General features: G+C 39.2%; 2 protein-coding genes across 2 annotated transcripts; both read right to left on the reverse strand.

Moving 5' to 3' along the window:
* Positions 1–7,904: 7,904 nt before the first annotated feature.
* LOC131675519 (golgin subfamily A member 6-like protein 7) lies at positions 7,905–9,258 on the reverse strand. Its single transcript, XM_058954531.1, has 2 exons — positions 8,974–9,258; positions 7,905–8,858 (listed from the first exon to the last, which is right to left on the reverse strand). The coding sequence occupies exons 1-2, from the start codon at positions 9,256–9,258 to the stop codon at positions 7,905–7,907; spliced, it is 1,239 nt and encodes a 412-aa protein (XP_058810514.1).
* Positions 9,259–9,430: 172 nt separating this feature from the next.
* Positions 9,431–10,596, reverse strand: LOC131675520 (uncharacterized). Its single transcript, XM_058954533.1, has 2 exons — positions 10,308–10,596; positions 9,431–9,885 (listed from the first exon to the last, which is right to left on the reverse strand). The coding sequence occupies exons 1-2, from the start codon at positions 10,594–10,596 to the stop codon at positions 9,431–9,433; spliced, it is 744 nt and encodes a 247-aa protein (XP_058810516.1).
* Between the last annotated feature and the right edge of the window lie 14,647 nt (positions 10,597–25,243).

Below are 25,243 nucleotides of genomic sequence, written 5' to 3' on the forward strand. Positions count from 1 at the left end.
TATCATCGCCGCCACAGCATGCCGAGCAGGTGCATCCTTGTGGAAACACGACCACTCCTACTATTATTCCCAAAACCTTGACCTTTTCGCCAAAAGAAGGAACGTCGGAAGGAGATGATCACTAGACACTAGACCGCGGACCAGCCACGCGCTTAGAAATTGAGGTCGGAATTTCCGACTGACCGAGTGACCATCTACCTATAACCCAAACATCCCGAACCTGGTCCGGCCACCGAACACCCTCATCAGACAATGAAAATAGCACGGTTATCAGTCCAGAACCCGGAAAATAGAGCGAACCTTAAAGATACATGAGTGGGTGAAAAGGAACAGTTAAGCCCACCTTCGCGACAGAAACCGCTACGAAGTGGCTGACAATATTGGTCAGGGTCACCTTTGATTAAAATTTCACAACGACCGCTCTTATTATTTTACGACTCCCACATTTTCTAATCCTCCTTGAAACCACTAAATCAATCAAGCCAAAGGATCCCTCGGATGACTACCTGAAAGAAGCCAGCCGACCTACTTGAAAGAAGCTAACCGACCTACCTGAAGGAAGCCTGACGACCATCTAAAGGAAGCCAAACCGACTGCCCGCTACCAACCGACACGCAGCCAACTCCATCAACAGAAGCGATAAGTGTCAAAGAATTAAGTACGAGGTGTGATCAAAAAGTAAGGTGAATTTTTATTTTTCTCAAAAAATATTTATTTATTCATCAATTTTTATTTTATCTCCTTCAAAGTGATCCCCCTCGGATATAATGCACTTGTGCCAACGCTTTTTCCAATCCTCAAAGCATTTCAAAAAATCATTTTTTGTGATCTTGTTTAGTTCATCCTTCGATGCCGTCTTTATCTCCTCAATCGTGGCAAAACGCCGTCCTTTCATGGGCCTCTTCAGTTTTGGGAACAAGAAGAAGTCACAGGGGGCCAGATCTGGGGAATACGGTGCCTGTGGCATCGTTACTGTGTTGGTTTTAGCCAAAAATTCGCGCACAAGCAACGATGTGTGAGCAGGGGCGTTATCATGGTGCAAAAGCCAATTTTTATTTTTCCACAAATTCGGACGTTTCTGGCGGATTGCTTCGCGCAAATTCCGCATAACTTGCAGGAAATATTCCTTATTTACTATTCTACCCTGTGGCAAGAACTCATGATGCACCACGCCCCTACAGTCAAAGAAAACTGTAAGCAAAACCTTTACATTTGATCGAACTTGGCGTGCTGTTTTTGGTCTTGGTGATCCAGAATGCCTCCACTGGGAGGATTGAGTCTTAGTCTCGACGTCATAACCGTATACCCATGTTTCGTCACCTGTTATAACCCTGTTGAGTAAATCTGGATCATCGTTGACGTCATTCAGTAGCTCTTGGGCGATGCTCATGCGACGTTTCTTTTGGTCGAAATTGAGCAATTTCGGAACAAACTTCGCTGACACACGTCTCATGTCTAAAACACTCGTCAAAATTGATTGGCACGAACCAAATGAGATGCCAATATCATCAGTAATTTCTCTAATGGTAATTCGACGATTTCCCAACACTATTTTCTTCACTTCTTCAACATTCTCATCAGTTGTTGATGTGCTGGGGCGTCCAGAACGAGGTTCGTCGTCGGTGTCTTCTCGGCCTTCTTGGAAGAGTTTATACCACTTGTAAACATTTTTTTGGCTTAAAGTAGACTCACCGTATGCCACTTTCAGCATTTCAAGTGTTTTGGAACATTTGATTCCATTTTTCACACAAAATTTAATGCAAACTCTTTGATCCATGTTTTTAGACAGCAGCAAATCGTAGAGCACGCAAAACACTTCTAACCTTGATGCCTCTCACAAACAAACCAAACATACTACAAAGCTGAAATTTGGAACGTATGTTCTAGACGAGTGTACCGACATAACCAAATAAAAAAGTCGAAGATCGAACGGACGTAGCCCGCTAAATTTCAAAATTCACCTTACTTTTTGATCACACCTCGTATATCTCATATTAGTGCTGACCAAATGTCATTGGTGCCGCGTAACCGATCGCTCGTTAGAAAATGCGTTGGAAGGTGTAGTTTCGGGACATGCGAATACCGTAGCCGAAACGCGTGGACGTGGATTTCTGATTATAGACTATTATATAAAGTAAGATTTCAAGTGGCTCAAGAGTGAACATTTGTAATAGATCAACGTAAGGTGAATAATTTTGATTCAGTGACTGACATCCTTTACATCCTTCTTTTTAGGTTTTCGGTCGTGTCTGAGTTTGGAAAGAGTGCGAACGAGGAGATCGGACTTAACCATATCGTACACAAGAACGATGAAAAAACCGATTTCGGGCGTTTCAGACCATCTGAGATACAACCTTGACCGGAGTGCCACCAAATGAGCTAGCAGAGGCCAAAACAAGAAGAAACGTGAGGTTGTTTAAGAGTTTCAAGCAGCAATCACGAATGCCAACCTTTTGTTCGGCGATCTGACATTCAATGTCAAGTCGGAGAAAATCACACCACTATCGTTGGAATTTTCGGTGGAAATCATTTAATCCGATCGACTTCTCTTCCAACCGAGTAAATAGAGATGTTTTCGTACAATTTTATTTATTATACGATCGCCGAAAACTATTCTCGTGCAAAACAACAATGGTTATTTTCTCGAAAGCGGATGCAACTCCTGCAGCTTTTCAAGCGCTTGAAATTTTGTTGAAAAACGATCGATTTGAATTGATCAAGCCCATAAGTAGTTATAGATATATTTTATAAAAATTGAATAATCAAATTAAAAATAAGTATTGTAACGGTCGTGATTTATTAAGTGTATTGAAATCGTCGTCCTTTAGCAAAATCTATGTACTATCGCCGTTCGTTGTTTTCCTCTTCTGGTTAATTCTGTGCTCGTCGTGCGACTTGAAAACCGGCGCGAAAGCACGAAATATCAAAAGAAAGCAATGGTCGAAGGTTCCAAGAAAACGTTGCGAAGGAGAAGGGAACGTAGAGAAAATTCGGGATTATCGAATGAATTTGCCGGCTTGCTTAGCATATCTACAGCGAATTTATTTACTGCTTATTTTCACATTAGCGTACCTTTCACGTTGGCCGAGAGATTCGCGATACGCAGCCTAATTATACGTACGCGTGAGAGAGAGAGACGGAAAATATGATTTCGAATGACACGCAGCCGACGCTGTTTACATACGCTTGCTTCCCGGAATTCTCGCACGCAATACTGAGACAACGAAGGAGACTTACGCAGGCGAACGCGCTGCAGATAGCTACGCCTTGGATCTCGAACCTAGTTATTCGACTAACGTCACCCAGAGTCGTCGGGGGTGAGTGTCCTACCGGCCGGTTCTTGTGGGTGGTGGGCGACGTGTTGAGCCCCTCGGCTCGTGTGATAGCCTTTAATCGGCCCCCGTTGATCCTTGCTCGTCGTCGATTTTTCCGTGCACCCACAACACTCGCTCCTCACCGTTCTTGCTTGTCACCACATGGGATCGATTCTCCGCTCGACTTTTCGATGAAACAAAAAAACAATTCGAGGGCTTTCATGCGCGTCCATTCTGCTTACCGGTCTCACGTGTACTACTCGGCCCGCGTGTCCTAGCTATATTTCTCTCTCTTTCTCGCTGCGCGGGTCTTTTGCGCATGGCGCGCTATTTCGAAAATCGCTCATCCACTTCTTAACGAGCCCGCTCGTTACAGTATATAAATCAATTTTCAAATGTCAACCCCAGTGAAAGCGTCATTTATTCATCAGATCGAAATAAGATAAGATATTCGATATAAAAAAGGCTTGTAACATAAAAAAAATTTTTTTTATCTCGTAAAAGAATACTGAAGCGTTTCACATAACAAGAAATAAAACCTTGACATATAATATAGCGTGACATATAATATTCTATAATAAAACGTGACATTTTAGAGTAGTTTTTATTCGTTCGAGATATACTCTTAAGCCACTTGAGCAAGTTTATTCAATCTCATGCGCTCACTTTGCAAGGCTAGGAGTGAATGCTAGTCTGTGCAAAAATCAGCGTATTTATACACAGATTTTCTCGTCTATTTTTGCAGGATAGCTCTCTTCGAGTTGTTTACGCAATTGTGAGAAATCATTTTTTCAAATTTACAAGAGAGTAAAGAGTAATAATGAAATTTTAAATAATGTAAACTTTACAGAAGTAGATATAGATCATTTTAGTATAATTTATAATTATCGCAAAAAGTATCGTCAAAAGTTATTAACTAATAAAGTTAATTAATGTGATAGCGCATTATTTACAATAAAACTAATAAAATGTGACATAGATTAAGAGTTTATCACTAATAGAAGTAATTTCTAAAAAGAAATACTTAAATTAGTTAATAACATTTGAATTATAATAAAAAATATAGTTAATAATTTATAATAATAATTTATTTTATTTTATATTAATAACTTTTCGTATTTGTAACAGTTTTTTGTAAAATCTGATAATGCAAATACTAGGTTAGTTAATTAAGATCAATAAATTATAAAGTTGTCATTTAACGCTTTCGATCTATATACCGTAACGGGGTGGATTAGCTGGTACAAAATGGGTTTATTAAAGAACAAACTCCTACGATGCAGAGCTAACCGCCGCTCCGTTGAGTATACGCGTATTCGCCTTTATGTTTGATATTTTCGTTCAGATGTCTCCTTTCCAACAGAGTTGAACTCACCTTAAGTGACACTCGATCTATCTTAGGTGTGAGTGACCTAATGTTGACTCCAACTATCCCCTAGATGAAATCGGTTTAAAAATTAACCGGTGACGGAGCCGTTAAACAAAAAGGAATCGAAATAACGTAATGCCGTGAATAAAATTAATATCGTTTATCTCTAATATAAACTATAGTCTTCGATGGGCCGAAACACTTACGCACGTAAATAGGATTAATAACTTGTCACAATAATACGGGGAGTGAGAGAGAGAGAGAGAGAGAGAGAGAGAGAATTTAAAATTCTACCGCGAAAACTAACGCTCGGCGCGAACACACAAACGGTCGCGATAGACAAAATATTCTCGTAAATATTTTGTCGCGCAGAAAAAATGGAGGTGCACCTACCCTGCTGTACAATTACGGTGATCAGCCGTAATTGTTGAAGAGAAATAACTGGTGGTGCTCCTGTGGAACCAACTGCGCTGCTTCGGTCACGAATATCGGTGACTGTTGCTGTTTTGCTGCTGCTTTAGTTGCTGCTGCTTTTACTCAGCTTCCTCGATATCACTCGCGCATGTATCCAAAATCAAGAAAAACTTTCGATTGAAAATCGGCAAAACACAGTGCAAAACTTTTGGCGGTTCTATCTACAACAGCTGAGGCTTAACTGAAACTTTGAACTCTCGCGCGCATTCTCTCTCTCTTAGACGTTCGCTCTAGCATCGCGAGTGCTACCGAATCGCGAACGTATCGATTGATCGAATCGACTACCGTTGCAATACAATTCTATGTTTAAATAAATTATTTATTATTTATTTATTGATAACAGTAATAATTAAACTTTTATCAATGAAACCAATTCTTACTCATGTTTCTAAAATATTCATCACGAATTTAGAGTATCCGCATTATTCTGATAATTAATATTTACAATGTAATAAACAAATTAACTTTGCATATTAAAATTCAATATAATTTCGTAATTGAATGCAATTAAAATTATTATAGTCTAAAGCTATGCTCTGAAATCTATATAAAAAATGCTTTGTTTCATCAAAATTACTTTTAATTAACATATTTTAATAAAATAACAAACACTATTATATATCTATATCTATAAGTATCATCCTCCTTATATGGTCATGAAATTTGACTCCGGTACTAAGACAATCAAATAATATATAAGGTGGCACCGTTTAATATGCTAATCAATGTAAACAGATTGATGAGTTCAGCGGGTTGCAGTGATTCAGTGAAATAAGAAAATAGCTCATAGATAGGACCGTTACATAGCCCCCTCTTGAGACTGAATGATCTATGAGAAAGAAGTCTCATGATTCAGTGCTCTATGAGCTTTTTATTCTAATTTCTTTATTTGTTTGTTTTTTTTTTCTTTATTATTTGCAATATTATTTATATTATTTATTATTTTTTCTGCTACTCTTCTATTAAGAATTTTTCCGACGTTGGTGGACGTTCCGGTTGTGTAGTAGCTAAATTTTTCTGGAGTTCCACAATTTCCTCCTCCGTTTTAGCAATCCTCGCAGCCAGCTTGCAGATCTTCTTGCGCATCCTGCGCTTCCGCTTCCTTAACGTTGTTGGAAGGGATGCGGAAAGCACAAGAGATGCTGGGGCGAGGTACACCAGAGGATAGGAAAGGAATCGTGGAATTTCTTTTGAATTCTACCTTCACCATCCAAGAAGGCTTAGATGGTGTCTGTGTGCTTTTGCACGCAGACCTAGGCACCATATTTTGTGATGGCTTAAAAATTTCAGTTCGAGGGAAAGGACTAAAGTCTTTCAAATCAGATAAATCTATCTGAGTTGACTTATCTTTCCCCGTCTCAAAAATCGTTAGCTCACTTTCTTCAGTACAGTCGAACCTCTGCTACTGCAGCCTCCGCAACTGCCCGACCTCTGCCACTGCCCGTTACCTAGCCTCTCTAACTGCCCGATTTATGACTCGAGCGCAGTGTCGTACGCTCTCGGTCACTTACCTGGCACCTGCCGGCGGCGCACTTTTATGGGTCTGACGCCGACGCGTCGCTCTTATATCTTGCATATCTTCAAGTATAAGATGACTCCTTGTAATTTGTGACTTATGATTTACACTCCTTGTAATTTATGACTCTTGTAATTTGTGGGGGGGGATATGTACCTAAATTTGTAACATTTTCTCCGGGCCCCCCTCGAGACCAGCGCGGCACGCCACTCAATGCCCGTACCTGACGGAGCGCTCTTATTGGCTAACGCCAGAGAGCCCGTACCGGGCAGTGGCGGAGGGCAGCAACTCCCGAAAACGTACAGTAGCAGAGGTCCGACTGTATTTGCATATATTTAATCAATATGCAAATTTTCTTGGAGAGAGGATAAGTCCCCTAGTAGTATAACGGGCTTATTTAGTTGTATTTCGAGAGACGGAGGCCGTTATAACGTCGGAACACTTACCGATTCCGACTTTACATCCACTCTACTGCACGGCTAGATGTCATTCAGGGAGCGGGAATCGAAAGAATAACGCGAGGGAAATCGGGTAGAATTTCTCGTATATTGTCACTAAGCGGAATACAAGGGAATTACCGAGGTCGAGCCGCAAACGCTAGCGCGGACAAACGAACGAGGAATGTTTCGATTACTCACACAAACAATCATACACGCGCACACACTCACTTCTCATTCTTGGCGCAAGTCCTGTCGTGTGCCTCGGAGAAGTTGTGGACATGACGGACGACGGTGTACAAAAAAAGGGGGGTACTCACGGCGCTCAGTCGAACCGCAATTGCGTAAGCGCTAATCGCAACTTCTGGGTACTCGGTGCCGGTGCTCGTCTACTGCGATGATCCGGCGACGAGAAGGTGGATTGTGCTGCTGCTGGTAGAGATCTACCGGGTAACGGGTCGGCGAAAAACGTCGTCGTAGGCTAGGGAGCACTTGTTGCGCGAGCACGGGAGTGAATCAGTAGGTTATGTTTGGAGGTGTTGTCGCTAAGGCAGACGACTTGGTAGTGGAGCCGGCCGGCCGCTTCTGCTCTTGCGGGGGGTAATGTCGGTTCGTTACCGACTGATGGGGCCTTACGCATCCCGTTACATCCCCCCCTAGACGTCGCTTAATTATAAGCGACTCGATAACTAAACGGGAGGCGGAAATAAAACGCATGTAGATTGTTGGCAGTGGGAGAAAATAGCGCTTTATTTTTTATTTTCGGCGCTCAGTAGAAGCGGCGCCTAGGGCATTTATAGTGGGTTGCTCCGATTCGGGCACATTCTGCCGGTTGATACTTGTGGCTCGCCGCAGATGATGCAGCTGCGCTGCGTTGTCCTCGGCGTACGTCGTCGCTGCTGGTTCAGTGGAGCTTCTTCAGCTCCTGTTTGATCTTGGAGCTGGGCTTGGAGTTGCTGCTCCTGTCTAGCCAGCTGTTCCGCTCGTTCCTTGGCCTGTCTGGCCATTTCTTCAGCCCGCGCTCTCTCTGCTTGGAGCGCTTCGATCTCCAGTCGGCGCTCCTCTTCTCTACGCCGTCGTTCTTCTTCTCTCTTGCGCTGCTTTTCTCTTCGCTGGCGCTCGTTCTCGCGGTCGACTTCTTCATAGTACGCGTCGATGGCCGAGATCTCGTTTTCCATGTGGAACACGATATCGTCCCACGCGCCGATGGCCTCTGCGGCGTTAGCGTTCGCCGTTAACTGGCGGAATTGACGGAGCGCCGAGCGCTCCAGGGCTTTTGTCTGCCTGTACATCACCTCCAGACGGCGTAACTTGGCGTCCATCTCCTTTATACGTTGTTGGAGATCCGCGCTGAGGTGTGAGATGTCCTGTAGTGGGACGACCTCATTTTGGAAGGTGGCAGTCTCCTCCCATTGCGTCGCCTGGTTCTTCTTCCCTGGTGGGGGAGCCGGGGCGGCGATGGGCCCGCCTGTAGCGAGGGCTGGGAGCTCTTTGTCCCCAGCTGCGATTACGATCGAACTCGCTGTCGATGGGCCGGATGCTCCCTCGTCTCCGGAGATTTCCTCGATGACGATGGAGCTTCGAGTTCGCTCCATCTCCTCCTTTTCCGCCTTTTTGTCGGCCTCGTCCCATGCTGTCATCGACATGGTCAGCAAGGCGTTTACCTCCTCGCTGATCTGGCAATTGAAGAGCTTCTTGCAGAGCTCCTCGAACATTAGCCTGGCCTCCCTCGTATCTTGTTGTTGCATCTACGGAAAGAACTCTCAGGTTAGGTCATAATACTTTGCGCGCTTGTGTTTGAATGGGGCGCCTAACGACGTATTGTACTTTATGGGGCCGGCCCCTTTTCCGTTTCGCGAATACCGGGATCGCGGTTTCATTCATACCGGGCTCTTCGGGAGCCGCTACGCGTTCGTTTATTGTTTGTTCTTCCTGAGTCACTGTTTCATTCGGCGGGTCGCGCTTTGCCTGATTGTCCGTCGGTGGTTGTGGCTGTTCAGCATCCTGGTTTTGGTCTTCGATTTCTTTGTATTTTTGTTGGGGATCTTCTTCTCCGAAATCGTAGATTTCGTTGAACTTTTTCAGATCTTTGGCCGGAATTAAGTCTTCTATTTTTCCTTCAGCGTCCTGTAGTTTGTACGTGTTCATCCCACGTACTTGAATAAGTAAGTAGGGGCCGCGGTACGATGGGGCTAGTTTGGCCGATATGGCTTTTCCAGCTGAGGATTGTACTCTATTTACGAGCCATACTACGTCGCCTTCTTGCGTTGTAGTAATGTTCTTGTCTCTCTTTTTCCTCGTTTGACTTTTGTGCTGCTTCTTAGAGCGTTTGTGTTAGCTCCTGCATGTGCTCGTACCAGCGGTCTGCAAGTGATCGCTGTAGCTCGTCTTGGGCTAGACGGTCTTGTTGCTTACGGACTGTGTTGGGTGGATCTAAAATGCAGCCGTAAATTAGTTGGGCGGTGCTTTTTCCAGTTGCACTTGATACCGCCGTATTGAGAGCGAACGATAGCTCTGGTAAATTTCGATCCCATTTTAAATAAGAGTCGACGATGTAAGACCTGATCATCGCTTTAAGAGTGCGGTTTACTCTTTCGACCGGGTTTGCCTGCGGGTGGTGAACCGGTGTTGTTGAGTGGATGATTTTTTTGGATATTAGCAAATCATCCACTTCTGTGTTTTTGAATTCTGATCCATTGTTAGAGTGAAAGACTTCTGGTGTTCCAATACGGTTTATTAATTTATGTAACTCTTCGATGATTGTTGCGGCGTTGGCTTTTCGTACGGGTATTATCTCTACCCAGCGTGATAACGCGTCTTAGAATACTAGGATGTAGTTGTATCCTTTTTTGGTTTTAGGTAATGGTCCTATGATGTCACCTGCCACTACTTGTCAAGGTTTTTCTGCCATTCTATGGCCGAGAAGCCCTAGGGGGAGCCTTTGCTCTGGTTTACACTGCTGGCATATACTGCACCTTTGTACGTATTTTCGTACCTCGGCATAGAAGTTTGGCCAGTAGTATAGTCTTGCCACTCTTTCGAAGGTTTTTTCCCTTCCGAGGTGGCCTACGGTGGCGTCGTCGTGACATTCTCGGAGTATCGCTTTTCTGTATTCCTTTGGGACTACTAGTTTCCATTCGTCTTGGAACGAAATCTCTCTTTCGTCTGTGTAAGTTCCCTTATTTCGAAGTACATACAGGATTTTTCCGACGATTTTCCATCGCGGATTGTCTTCTGGGTATTCTGAGTTTTTTGGTATTGTTGTCTGTACCATTCATCTTTAGTGGTCTGGGACCAAGTTACTGATGCTAACTGGAGTTTTTCTTCCTCGAACATTCTTGAAAGTGGGTCCGCTAGGTCATTATGGATACCTTTGATGATGACTATTTCGTAGTCCAATTCTTGTAGGTATATTATCCACCTGGCGAGCCTATTAGTCGGACCCTTCATTGACTTGAGCCATTGCAAACTGCTGTGGTCTGTCATGATTTTGAAGTGGTATCCTTCTGTGTATGGATGGAATTTTTTAGTCGCCCATACGACTCCGAAGCATTCCCGCTACGTCACGCTGTAGTTGCGTTTGGCTGGGTTTAAGTTTCGACTCGCGTATTCTATAACGAATAGCTGGTTGCCAACTTCCTGGAGCAGTACTGCTCCTAGCACTGTGTCGCATGCATCTTTGTGGATGACAAACGTGCCGCCAGGTCTCGGGCGTTGCAAGACTGGGGCTGAAATCATTATTGCTTTTAGCCTGTCGGACGCGGTTTGTTGGGATTCGGTCCATTCGAATTTCCTACCTTTCTTTTTTAGTGCCGTGAGTGGTTTTGCTATTGCCGCGTAGTCTTTTATGAATCTACGGTACCAGGAGGTCATACCTATGAATTGTTCTAGTTGGTGAAGGGTTTTCGGGGCCGGATAGTTGACGACTGGTGCAACTTTCTCAGGATCCGACCTGATCCCGTCCCTATTCACCAATAGTCCTAGGTATCTGACCTCCGATTTGCAGAACTCGCATTTTTCGCGGTTCACTGTGAGGTTGGCGTATTTTAATTTTCGAAGGACTATTTCGAGGTATTTTTTGTGGTCCTCGAAATTCTCGGTGACTATTATAACGTCATCTAGGTATCGAAAGACGTTAGGTTCGAGTTCGAATCCTTTTATACTGTCTAATATTCTCTGGAAGGTTGCTCCCACATTGCACAGTCCGAATGGCATCCTATTGTATTGGAAAAGGCCCATTCCTGGTACGGGAAATGCTGTTATGGGACGTGATTCCAGAGACAGTGGGACCTGGTGGTATGCTGAGCTTGGGTCAATCGTGGAGATGAATTTGGGTTGACTTAGCTTCTTTAGTATGTCGTCCATAAACGGGATGGGGTAGGCATCCTTTTTGGTGACGGCGTTGACTTTGCGGAAATTTATACAAAGGCGGTACTTTTCTTCTGCTCGCTTGATTAATACGATTGGGCTAACCCATCCGCTTTTTGATGGTTTTACTATCCCTTTTGGCTGTATATCCATCACCATTTGTTGGATGATCTCCTCAATTTTCTGGGATACTTGGAAACCTCTCTGCCTTATAGGCTTTGCATCGCCGACGTCAATGACGTGCTCGAAACCTTTCACACAGCCCAGTTCTACGTCTGCTTCTCCTAGAATGCGCACTAGCAGCTCCTGCAGCTCCTTCCTTTGATCATTGGTAGTATTTGCTGTACCGATGGCTGCTAGTGATGCTATATTTGCTTCTAAGGTTTTGATTTCTAGATCGAATTTTCGTCTGAGTTTTTGAATCTCAATTGGTCCAAGTCTGGGTCTATGTATGAGCGAAAGGCTCTGATAAAGTTAACGCCGAGTAAGCAGTGTTCGTTTATGTCCGGTACTATTCCTACCCGGATTTATTCGGTAACGCCAGCCACTGTAAAGGGTAAGCAGACGTATCCTAGCAATGTACACTAGCTTCCGTCTGCCACTTGGACTGTGGACAATTGCTCGTGTTAGAGTCGTAGACCGAGATGCGATGCGGTGAGGAGTTCCATGCTGCCCATGGCTGTGCTGGAGGCTCCGGTATCGTACAACGCCCTAATTTTAAAATCGCCTATTTTTACGCGGAGCCACCATCGAGTGTGATCTTCGGGATTGTATGGCCGGCTAAGTTTTTTTTCCCATTTTCTGTTTTTTTCTAAGTCGCTGATAGCTTTAAATATTCTGTCTTCGAGGATGCTTTTTTCCTGTGTGACTGTATCAGCTTCAGAAGAGAAAATATTTTATGGGAGAGTCTTTGTAGCCGTTGGGTTCTCCTTGGTTGGCTGATTATCTGGGACCTCGGTCGGAGTGAGACGCTAGGGGTCCTGTCTAGTCGCTCTTCTTTTCGTTTTTTGACTCCCTACAATCTGGGCATGAATATTTGCTGTAGCTCAAATTTCCGCAATTGTCACATTTGAGGGGCCCGTTGAAGCGCCTTCTTGATGGTGGTGATTTTTTACCACCTGTTTCTTTATCGGGCTTTTTGTTTTTTGTAGCCACTTTGTCATTGGTGGCGGTTTTGTTGTTAGCGCACATGTTTTTGAGTTCCTTCCTTACATCATTTTTAAAATCCAGGTTAGTTTGCCATAACTTGGTCAGCTCTTAAAGCAACTCGTGGTGTAGCTTTGGCAGCCATCCCTGTCCTACCGCTGTTACTTTGGCTTCGCCGTCCTCTTTGGGAGCTTTGTATGCTAGCTCCGGTAGCAGGGCTTTGGAGGGTTCTGGTGGCTGTCGATATAGTTCCGCCGTTGCCAGTGATTCTTCTGCCTCTGTTGCCAATTCGAGCAGGTCTTCTATTGTTCTAACGTCCGCACTTCTAACGTGCTTTTGGATCTCCGGTAACATGTTATTATGTAGAAGATCCAACTGAGTCGTTAGTGGCGGCGTTGACTGCATTCTGTTCATTATGCCCGACAGGTTAGTTATGTACGTACGTACTAATTCCTCCTTGCCTTGGAAGCGACTGTGCGCAGTCTCTGTTGGAATCTTCTGCCAGGCCCGAACCAACACCGGGCTAACTCTAGGAAGTCGCTGTAAGTCTACCAAGTGTGCTGGTGGTTACGATACCATGTGAGTGCCTTTCCTGTGAATACTTCGGAGAGGGCTCCCAATATTTCCATGTCCGAAATTGTTGACGAGGTCCTGCATTCGTTCATTCTGGTAAGAAAAACTTCTAGACTTTGGTTTCTGTCCCCAGAAAACTTCAGGTTCCATTATCTTACTGTTTGTCCTGGATCATGCGTGCGAGCTCTCGATCTGGATGAGAATTCTGCGTTGCAGCACCCGTCGTTGGTGAACGTTGCGTTCGTATTAGTTGGAGCTCGACGGGTTCTTCCTCTTGGTGTGTCTACCGTGGTAGATTGTGTGGACCAAACATGCTTGGATGTGGCGTACTTCCTAAGGGTCTGTGCATATCTTCCGTCATGAACGTTTGGAAATCCACTCGGCGTCTTTCTTTAGTTTGCCGTTGCAGCTGCACGACATTGTTCCGTAGCACGATTATTTCCCTGTTGCTACCGTTGTAGCTATTCTGGAGCTCGTCAATCTTTCTGCTGATTGTATTAATCAGGGCTCCGAATGTACTTGGGATTTGGAACGGGCGGTTGTTTTCGTCGTGCAGTGTGACGATATCCTCGTCCGCTTCGTGGTTTTCCGTGCTGTTATGTGCTTCTTGTTGCATATTTTTGGTAATCTGTTGTAAGCCTGGTGAGTTGGGTGTTTTATTTTGCTCGACTCTTGGTGCTGTTGTTTTGTTCAGGTTTTCCTCTATTGACTCGTCTTCTAACAACTGTTTTATCAGGGTTAGTGTTCCATCAAGTGAAGCTTTAGTTGAGCCTTCTTTTTCTTGTTCTTCAAGGAATGTTTGTCGGAGAGTGACTCTCCTGGACATCGTTTCTGTCGTGTTTGCGTCGTCGACGAAGTCGGATGCTGTATAATTACTTAACATCCACTGTTGAAACCTGTCTATTTTGCATAGCCGTCTCCCGTCGCTTCGCATTTCCAGTTGTTGGAGTCGCTCGTTGAGGGTTTCTTCGTCCCAATCCAGTAACCAAGCTTCGGTTGCGTTGATTATTCTATCCATAATGCTTTTTATTATTTTAACTTTTTTAGGGTTGAACGACTCTCAGTTCCTTATTACTAACCGCGAGATTCGTTAGAGACGTTCAAGCCTTCTGCGTATAAGAGTCTATTTATCTGTCTTTTTCTTTTTTTTTTTTTTAAAACGTTGCTATAAATTGCACTGATTTTTATAAATATTTAATATAAAAGGAACCCAAATGTTGCGATAAAATGGGGTGACTTAATTAATTTATTTCACCAGGTGTTGTGAAAATTTGTATAATTAGTTATCAATAATAATTAACTATTGTTATTTGTAATCATTCGCTGAACGGTCAACGGTCTATTGTTAGTATGTTATTGAAAATTTTTTCGAGAGAAAATTTCGAGTAACGTTGGGCGAAAATAATAATTATATGTTAATAATTATAATTAAAGTATCGATATAGTTAATGCCTAAAAAAAAAACTAAATATCGACAATTTATTCTTTATTGTAATTTTATTATCAGTTGAACGAAATTGCATTCTTTTGATTTATATACATTAAATTGTCAATATTTCGTTTGTCGTTACTGTTTGTTATTAACCTATGTTAGTATTAGTAAAGGTTGCTCGACCTTACATATTTTCGAGTACATTGAGTTTGAAACAGTAATGACTTTTCAGCATTAACAATTAGTAACACCTGGTTATAGACTCTTATCGCAAATTTTGTGAAAATAATTTTTCATACGGGAAAAACAAAAAAAAAGATCATTCATACTTGCATACCGCACTCACTATTTAATTTTCGTTTAAATTTCGTTTCACGCGTACCTTGAGCTTGTGTTTCGCTCTCGATTGTGCTCGGGCGCTTTCATTGCTGTACGTGCTTTGCCGGAGAGATGTTTATATTCTCTCCTACTTTCGCGTTTGTTTACGTTTCGCGGCTCTGTTTGAAACACGACGCCTTGACCTTGTATTTAACCGTAATTTCACGATTATTCTATCACGTTGGGCGCCAGTTATAACGGGCTTATTTCGTTGTATTTCGAGAGACGGAGGCCGTTATAACGTCGGAACACTTACCGATTCCGACTTTACATCCGCTCTACTGCACGGTTAGATGTCATTCAGGGAGCGGGAATCGAAAGAATAACGCGAGGGAAATCAGGTAGAATTTCTCGTATATTGTCACTAAGCAGAACACAAGGGAATTACCGAGGTCGAGCCGCAAACGCTAGCGCGGATAAACGAACGAGGAGTGCTTCGATTACTTACATAACCGATCACACGCGCGCGCACACTCACCTCTCATTCTCGGCGCAAGTCCTGTCGTGTGCCTCGGCGAAGTTGTGGACACGACGGACGACGGTGTACAAAAAAAGGGGGGTACTTACGGCGCTCAGTCGAACCGCAATCGCGTAAGCGCTAATCGCAACTTCTGGGTACTCGGTGCCGGTGCTCGTCTACTGCGATGATCCGGCGACAAGAAGGTGTATTGTGCTGCTGCTGGTAGAGATCGACCGGATAACGGGTCGGCGAAGAAAGTCGTCGTAGGCTAGTGAGCACTTGTTGCGCGAGCGCGGGAGTGAATCAGTAGGTTATGTTTCGAGGTGTTGTCGCTAAGGCAGACGACTTGGTAGTGGAGCCGGCCGGCGGCTCCTGCTCTTGCGCGGGGTAATATCGGTTCGTTACCGACTGATGGGGCCTTACGCATCCCGTTACAGTAGCTAAAATTGGTACGGCTTTAATAGAGATGTATGAAATACGCCTCTATCTTTACCATTCTTATATCTTAGTAGGTATGTATCTAAGCCTATTATAGCTTTGATTATGTACGGGCCTTCATATAAATTTAAGAATATTTTAATTATTTCTTCTTCTTTGTTGCTTATACTTTGACTCCGTAATAATACATTATCATTAATTTTATATTGATAATGACTAATATTGTTATTAATATTATTAGGACGTTTTATAAGCTTTGAGGGCATTTTCTTCTTTATTCTTTTTCCATGCTTTTGCAGTGAACTGAGTACCGTGATCAGATATAATTGCTAGTGGTTTTCCATAGTTAGGAATATAATGCTCAAAAATCTTTTTTATAGTTGTATATGTAGTTGATCTTTTTATAGGATACATAACAACAAGCTTACTAAAACAATCTATGGTTGTTAAAATATATTTAACTCCGCCACGTGAAGTAGGTAAAGGACCATATAAGTCTTGATAATAAATCATTTGGTTTTTCAATAAGTATTGGCTGCATTATAGATGATATCTTTTTTGTATAATACTTTGTGCGCTGGCATAAATCGTAACGATTTATAGTTTCAGCGACTTTTTTAGGAAGCTTGTAAAATAGAAATTTTCCTGTAACATCTATGTAATTTCCCTTGATCCAATATGACCATAGATCTCGTGTATTTCTTGGATTAATCCTGGAATAATTATTTGAGATAACAATATTTTATTGTTAATTTTATCCTTTTGATACACTAAATTGTTATTAATTATATATCTATGATCAAAATTTTCCTTATTTCTTAAATTTTGTATGGGATCATCCTTTTGTTGTAATAAATTCAGATTTTTGAAATGTTTAATTAAATCACAAGAAGGATCTTTCATCAACGTAGGAACTTGAATTACATCGGTGTAGTCGTTGCTGCAGTCCGTTATGTATCTTGATAGGAAATCAGCGGCTTTATTTTTGTTGCCTGGTAAATACTCGTATGTAATGTTGTAGTCTTGAAGAAACAAGCACCACCTCACTAATTTCGCATTCGTAATTTTACAAATAGTTAAAAATTTCAACGCTTCATGATCTGAATTTCATATATTTCTTTCGCACCGCTTAAATATATTTCCAATTTCAAACACGTCCAAGCTACAACTAAAAGTTCTTTTTCGGTTGTGAAATAATTCAATTCCGCGCCTTTTAAAGTTCTAGATATAAATGTTACAACTTCTTCATCGCCTTCGCTATTTAATTGTGACAAAGCAGCGGCTATGGTATGATAACTAGCATCAGTTGCTAATATATAAGGTTTACTAGGATTAGAAAATTTCAAAGTTATAGTATCAATAAAAATCTTTTTTACATTTTCAAAAGCTGTATCATGCTCAGGTAACCATTGATAGCCCTTGCTTTATTTGCAATAAATTCATTAAAGATCTACATATTTCATCATAATTTTTCGCAAATTTTGTATAAAAATTTACAAATCCAAGAAAGCATTGCAAGCTTTTTAAGTTTTTTGGAGCTTTATAATTTTGAATTCATTTTTAATTTAATTTTTTGAGCTTTTATACCGTATGGAGGGATAACATGTCCTAAAAATTCAATTTCTTCTTGAACTAAAATAGATAAATTTAAATCTCATTGATTAAAGCCAATTGATAAATTTAAAGCTCTTACTAATGCTACTGTACTAGTGCATGTACCGAAAGGTGCTACATTAAATTCATAGGTATTACTTTCGATAATAAATGCCGTATATTTTTTAGTTTCTCCTTCGAGAGGAATTTGTCAAAAACTACTTGTCAAATCAAAACTAGATATAAATTTTACTCCGAAACAATGTTGAAAAATATCATTCATATGTAGTTTACTAATAAACTTTTACTATTTTTTTGTTTAATTTTCGGGTATTTAGACAAAATCGTATAGACCTATCTTACTTTATACTTATAACAATCGGATTAATATAATTACTAACTGATCGACGAAGAACAGCATCTTTTAGCATTTCTTTGATTGCAATTCCAACATTTTCTCGATGATTTAACGGTATAACATACTGTTTTGAAAAATAAGGCTCTTTATTTTTTTAAATCAATTCATGAATATATACGTACTTTTAACAAACTTCGTTTTTTACGAAATACATCTTTAAATTCGTATACGAGCGAACCTACCTCATTCCTTTGAGCATCGGTTAGGCTTGAGCTCTCATCTATTTTCTCATTAATTTCCCCTCGAGTTAGCTCCGCAGAATCATCTTTTGCGATCCCTGCGTCTATTTCATTTCGAGTTAGATCAATGAGCGATGGCAGATCATTACCAAATTGCGAGACAGTATCATACTAAATAGTTAAGCTTTGAAACGTACTTTCATCTATAAATGTATCGATATATTTTAAGTTTTCTAAAGTATTATTAATTTCAAAATAAATTTGTTCATTATATGAATCAAGTTTGAGCTTTATATTTTTCAGTGTATCATAACCAATAATACAATCTTTTATTAATTTAGGAACGATTATGAAGATAATATTAATATACGAGGTGTGATCAAAAAGTAAGGTGAATTTTGAAATTTAGCGGGCTACGTCAGTTCGATCTTCGACTTTTTTATTTGGTTATGTCGGTACACTCGTCTAGAACATACGTTCCAAATTTCAGCATTGTAGTATGTTTGGTTTGTTTGTGAGAGGCATCAAGGTTAGAAGTGTTTTGCGTGCTCTACGATTTGCTGCTGTCTAAAAACATGGATCAAAGAGTTTGCATTAAATTTTGTGTGAAAAATGGAATCAAATGTTCCAAAACACTTGAAATGCTGAAAGTGGCATACGGTGAGTCTACTTTAAGCCAAAAAAATTTTTACAAGTGGTATAAACTCTTCCAAGAAGGCCGAGAAGACACCGACGACGAACCTCGTTCTGGACGCCCCAGCACATCAACAACTGATGAGAATGTTGAAGAAGTGAAGAAAATAGTGTTGGGAAATCGTCGAATTACCATTAGAGAAATTGCTGATGATATTGGCATCTCATTTGGTTCGTGCCAATCAATTTTGACGAGTGTTTTAGACATGAGACCTGTGTCAGCGAAGTTTGTTCCGAAATTGCTCAATTTCGACCAAAAGAAACGTCGCATGAGCATCGCCCAAGAGCTACTGAATGACGTCAACGATGATCCAGATTTACTCAACAGGGTTATAACAGGTGACGAAACATGGGTATACGGTTATGACGTCGAGACTAAGACTCAATCGTCCCAGTGGAGGCATTCTGGATCACCAAGACCAAAAAAAGCACGCCAAGTTCGATCAAATGTAAAGGTTTTGCTTACAGTTTTCTTTGACTGCAGGGGTGTGTTGCATCATGAGTTCTTGCCACAGGGTAGAACAGTAAATAAGGAATATTACCTGCAAGTTATGAGCAATTTGCGCGAAGCAATCCGCCAGAAACGTCCGAATTTGTGGAAAAATAAAAATTGGCTTTTGCACCATGATAACGCCCCTGCTCACACATCGTTGCTTGTGCGCGAATTTTTGGCTAAAACCAACACAGTAACGATGCCACAGGCACCGTATTCCCCAGATCTGGCCCCCTGTGACTTCTTCTTGTTCCCAAAACTGAAGAGGCCCATGAAAGGACGGCGTTTTGCCACGATTGAGGAGATAAAGACGGCATCGAAGGATGAACTAAACAAGATCACAAAAAATGATTTTTTGAAATGCTTCGAGGATTGGAAAAAGCGTTGGCACAAGTGCATTATATCCGAGGGGGATTACTTTAAAGGAGATAAAATAAAAATTGATGAATAAATAAATATTTTTTGAGAAAAATAAAAATTCACCTTACTTTTTGATCACACCTCGTATTGATTACCCCATTTTACATTTAAATAAATTTGTTTCTTCAATCTCACCGATTTTTGGCCTGTAGCTACTTTAATAACATGTCCACTAATCGGAAGACTAGGTTTATCTGCTAAAAAATTTATGTTTTGATTATAAAATTCCTCTGAAATAGCAGAAATTTGGCTACTCGAATCAAGTAGAGCTTTTACCGGAATACTATCTAATAAAAGAAGTATTTCAGGACAAATTCTGCCCCCATTATTACTATCATTATTTAATAATTCACCATTAATTTCACGTCAAGGATCTTCAAAAATAGTTAATAATTCTTTTGATATTAAAGTATTATTTGATTTTAATGTTGCAACTCGTTGCAAACTTTTACGTTTTTCCGATTTCCGAGAAGCAACATTTACGCGTTTCCCGAAGAAGTACTTGGTACATCTTGTGAAATCGGGTTTGTACTATTATTATTTTTATTCTTATTTAATTTACTCTTTTTATTTATTGACTTATTATTTTGAATAGTTATACTGTTTATTTGTTGTTCTACGCCACTATTTTTTTGAGTATGACGTGAACTAATATAATCATCATTATCTAGAGAAGATAAGATTTTAATAAACTCTGAAATCTTTTTTATATGTCTGACTTGAACTAATAAACATACATCTCTATCAAAATGTCGAGCTAGTTTATCTATTAATTGTTCCTCATCTACATTTTCATTCAAATCAAAAGCTAAATGTAACATACTGTCTTGATTCTCTTATGATTTTTTAAATGATAAATTTTGTAATGATGGAAAGAAGGGAAATAGTGATAGATGGAAAATCACTTAATTTTAATTATATTCAGCAACGTTTTGTCAGCACATTTGCTGACCTTTTCAGGCTTTATTAATAGAAAAAGAACAAATTATTAACAATAGAGTTTGCACAAGTAATTTTAATAGTATATTATTATATGTATATGTGTATACCTGATATCTCTCATAATCAAATTATTATAGGCTAAAACGAATATTTCGTAGCACAGTTAAATTACAATAAAGTGAGAAATCTAGTATTTCAACCCATAAATATACTCATCTATTATTCCTTCCTCATCGATCTTAATAAAGACTTATAGATGTGACTAAGATATTGTATATCCTCTTTTTTATTTAACTTGTTTTTATGTAAGCCAATGTGTAAGATTTCGGATATTCTGCGTTTCTTATAATTCTTTTCATAATCCAATAATCTACATAATCTATAAGCCTTTATTAACCTGTTAACCGGGGAAATCCCTTTCTAATTACGCAACATATAACGGGCGCGTCCTTTTCCACTAAGACGTGTATGAATGACGTATTACCATAGTAGTAGTAAAATATACATCCCGCCCGTTCCAGGGCGCAATATAAATATCGAGGACGTATTCATATGTCCTACCCGTACTTATTGTTGTTTACTTTGGACGTATTTATACGTCCCGCTCGGTTAACAGGTTAATATCGATGAGGAAGGGATAATAGATGAAGAGTATATACGAGGTCTGTCCGGAAAGTATCGGGCCTACCTTTATATTTTCGTGCTACCGTTATTCTTTATCATCTGGTGGGTGGCATCCTTCAAAGTAATCCCCACTTGATTGAATAACATGGTTCCATCAATGTTTCCACTTTTCAAAACAGTCCTGGAACTCACTTTTAGGGATACCCTTAAGTACACTCGTCGCATTGTTTTTAAGCGTTGTTTTGTCATCGAGTCGGTGTCCTTTGAGTGGTTTTTTTAGTTTTGGAAACAGCCAAAAGTCACAAGGGGCTATGTCAAGACTGTATGGAGGTTGTCGAAGCAATGCGATATTGTGTTTGCTCAAAAACTGCTGCACAAGATTGGATGAATGCGCTGGCGCATTATCGTGATGGAGAAGCCAGTCACCACTTTCCCAAAAGTGCGGCCGTTTTCTTCTTACTGCATCACGCAAAAGTTTTAAAATTTGAACGTAGTATTCTTTATTGATTGTCTGACCTGTTCGTGCATATTCGTGATGTACAACACCTTCACAATCGAAAAAAACAATCAACATTGACTTAACATTGCTGCGACTTTGACATGCTTTTTTTGGTCTTGGTGATTCAGAATGCTTCCACTGTGAAGATTGTTGTTTTGTTTCAGGATCATAAACATAAACACATGATTCATTACCTGTAATAACTTTTCTAAGCACATTATCATCATTATTGACCATTTCCAGATTGTCCAGAGCGATTTCTAAGCGAATGTTCTTCTGCTCTGCTGTGAATTTCGCACACACGCGGTTCATTCCTAAATTTTCGGTTAAAATTTCTGAAATGATAGTTTTTAGTATCCCAAGGTCTTCTTCTAGTTGTCGCACAGTCATACGACGATCTTGTTCGATTGCAAGTCGCACCCGCTCAATATTATCTGCGGTTTTTGTAGTCGAAGATCGGCCGGAACGAGAATCATTATCGACAGAAGTGCGACACCATCCTTGAACCGATTATACCACTCTTTTATTCGTGTTTTGCTTATACACTCGTTTCCGAAGGCCTTTTGCATCATTTCAATTGTTTCCGAACGTGTTTTTCCGAGTTGAAAGCAAAATTTGATGCAAATTTGTTGATCTTGTTTTTCAGTCATTTTTGACAATATCAAAATCCAACGAACGCAAAAAAGGCACTGTAAACAAAGACACGCTGCGCATGAACTATACGTGCGGTAGGTGTATGTAAGTAACCAATAGATTCGTTTTAGCCTAGAATAATTTGACTACGAGAGAAATCAGGTATACACATATACATATAATTATATACTATTAAAATTACATGTGCAAACTCTATTGTTAATAATTTGTTGTTTTTCTATTAATAAAGTCTGAAGAGGTCAGCAAACGTGCTGACGAAATGTTGCTGAATATAATTAAAATTAAGTGATTTTCCATCTTTCACTATTTCTCTTCTTTCCGTCATTACAAAATTTATTATTTAATAAATCAAAAGCTACGTTTATTTTGCGTGTTGCATAATTATAACGTGTTAATTTACCACCAAAATATTTACCAAATTCTATTTCACGAGTAATATTTCTACATATTTCTACGTTCCGAAATTGGTCTTTGAATAATATTTCAAAATCTTCAAAGTTTTTTATCTTACGCTGTACTAAATCGTACCACGAAGAATTTACTCCTGTCATAGATCGAGATAGCAAACATAATAGCTGAGCAGTATTATAATTACTTGTTTACAAAGATCGTTTGAGATCATTTAAATATTTTACTGAACGATATTTATAACTATCATCAAAAACTAAACACGTTAAAGCAGGTTGCTTAATCGTTTCAATAATATTTTTAGTTACAATAGATCAATTTTGATCATTATTTTTAAGTTTATCAATATTTTCGCGAAGTACTGAAAATGTTTCAGTCATTTCCATAGTAACATAATTTTTCGCGCGAATAATATCATTAAAATTATCATCACATCTTTCTTTTACAATAGCAATAATTTCATTTGATTTATCTAAATTTGATTCTAAATTTTTGATTATTTCATCTCATTCAATAATTTTATTTGTCAATCTATCGACTTTATTACTTAAATTATTTATTGTTTCCGAAATTTTTTAAAAATCATTTTGCACTTTAAATTGATCAGTATGAAATGTTTTTAACTCATCTACTACGGTCCTTTTCCATTCGTGCGTTCTTTTTTGTTGAACAGTCAATTCCTCGCCAATTAGTGATTCACTAATTTAGAATTGTTTCGGAAGCGCATTCCATAAAGTTATAAATTGGAGGTTTGTCGTTCGACATTTTAATAATCAAATTAAAGAAATGCAAAAGATAAAAATAATCCAAAAACTACTTATTAAAACTTAATAAATGATATTTTAATTTTAATGATAGACATTTTTTTGACAAATAATTATATAATCAAATGAACTATTATTCAAACTTATTTTTAATAAAAAATTAAAAAATAACTGTATGATTTATATTATAAATTTACTTAAACAATATTTATAAAAAGTTCAAACAAATATTTGTATAAAGTTTATAAATGGTTTTTTTTGACCAAAATACAACTTTTCTCTTTAGAGTTTTTTTGTAAAGAGCATATTTTCCGAGATATAACGATTTGATTCGTAACATGTGCTTTTTAATAAAATACGGTCTAGCTCAAATAAATCGTATGAAAAAAATTTTTCAGACATGGATTATGTAGCATTTGGGACAAGATTTCAAACAGTAAAGACAGATTTTATCTCCCATCACTTCCCTCTAAATTATATCGCTTCAAAGTTGGCAAAAAAAAAAAATGAAAAAACAGACATGTGGCTTACGCCAATTGATATTAGAAAATCCTACAAAATAAGTACCCACAGGATTTTTTACAACTATCCTAAGTTGACATATAAAACTTGAAAGTGTTAGGTTTTTAGTCCACAGGGTGGCAAATGTCATTGAGCGTTACTGTATTTTCATCTATAATTATAAGTTCGCCTATACATGGGCGAAAGCAAAAGAGCTCTAAAAACTAGAATCAATGAACATAAATATTCGGTAAAAAAAACGATTCAAGATCCAAGTAACTCTAGATTTAGACATCTACCTATACCAGCTCATATAGTGAATAATCCGAAACATGAATTTGATTGGGATAACACAAAAATTATACATGTAGAACAGAATTACAAAAAAGGATGCATCGCAGAATCAGTACACATTAAAATTACGGATAATACCATTAATTCACAAGAAGATACAAAATATCTCAGCAACCAATATTCGAGAATATTTAACATCATTAAGTCTATTTAGTAATAGTATTATGAGATTAACATGATCTGATCTTTCTTTTCCTCTTTTGTATTCCCCACTCTTCATATCTCTCTTATTAGACCATTCAATCTTTCTCTTTCTATTCTTATACAGCGTGAGTGACTTACTAGGAGCATATACAAACGTATTCTATCAGTTTTATTTTAATTTGCTTGGACATGATGTGTTTATACCGTACTGACAAAAAATTATTGTTTTATTTAATTGATGTTATAATTTTATATTGACGTTATATATGTGAGGAAATAATTTTTATTTTAATCAACATTGCAGTACAAAGCATATTAAAAAACGTAGGTTTATATTTAATTTATTACTATATTTGATTTGAAATTATTCATTTTATATATTTAACAGATGTATACTGAGGTGGCAATAAATTGAATTGCGAAACGTTTACAAGAAAAACAAGGTGTGTAATTATTTACAGGGATAACTCCTAAGATCAGAAATTTAATAAAATAAAATCATCAAATATCAGGAGTGAAAACATAAGAATTTTTTATATAATTATAAGTACTTGCAGAAAATCGTCCAGATTACGGTAAATGCACGTTAAGAGGGCCTTAGCGACGAGAATTCGAGTACGTTCATTCTCCACTGTAAGCAAACGAAATTCAC

This window comes from Phymastichus coffea, unplaced genomic scaffold (assembly GCF_024137745.1).
Source record: "Phymastichus coffea isolate CEN01 unplaced genomic scaffold, Cenicafe_Pcof_1.1 PCOF00024, whole genome shotgun sequence".
Taxonomy (NCBI): Eukaryota; Metazoa; Arthropoda; class Insecta; order Hymenoptera; family Eulophidae; genus Phymastichus; species Phymastichus coffea.

Bases quoted from the DNA above. Each gene is read 5' to 3' on its own strand.
- LOC131675519 (XM_058954531.1), bottom strand. From the start codon at position 9,258: ATGAACACGTACAAACTACAGGACGCTGAAGGAAAAATAGAAGACTTA. The intron at 8,859-8,973 runs GTATTCGCGAAA...TTCTTTCCGTAG, and splicing joins TGAATGAAACCGCGATCCCG to ATGCAACAACAAGATACGAG.
- LOC131675520 (XM_058954533.1), bottom strand. From the start codon at position 10,596: ATGACAGACCACAGCAGTTTGCAATGGCTCAAGTCAATGAAGGGTCCG. The intron at 9,886-10,307 runs GTATGTACTTCG...CCGTACGAAAAG, and splicing joins AAAATCGTCGGAAAAATCCT to CCAACGCCGCAACAATCATC.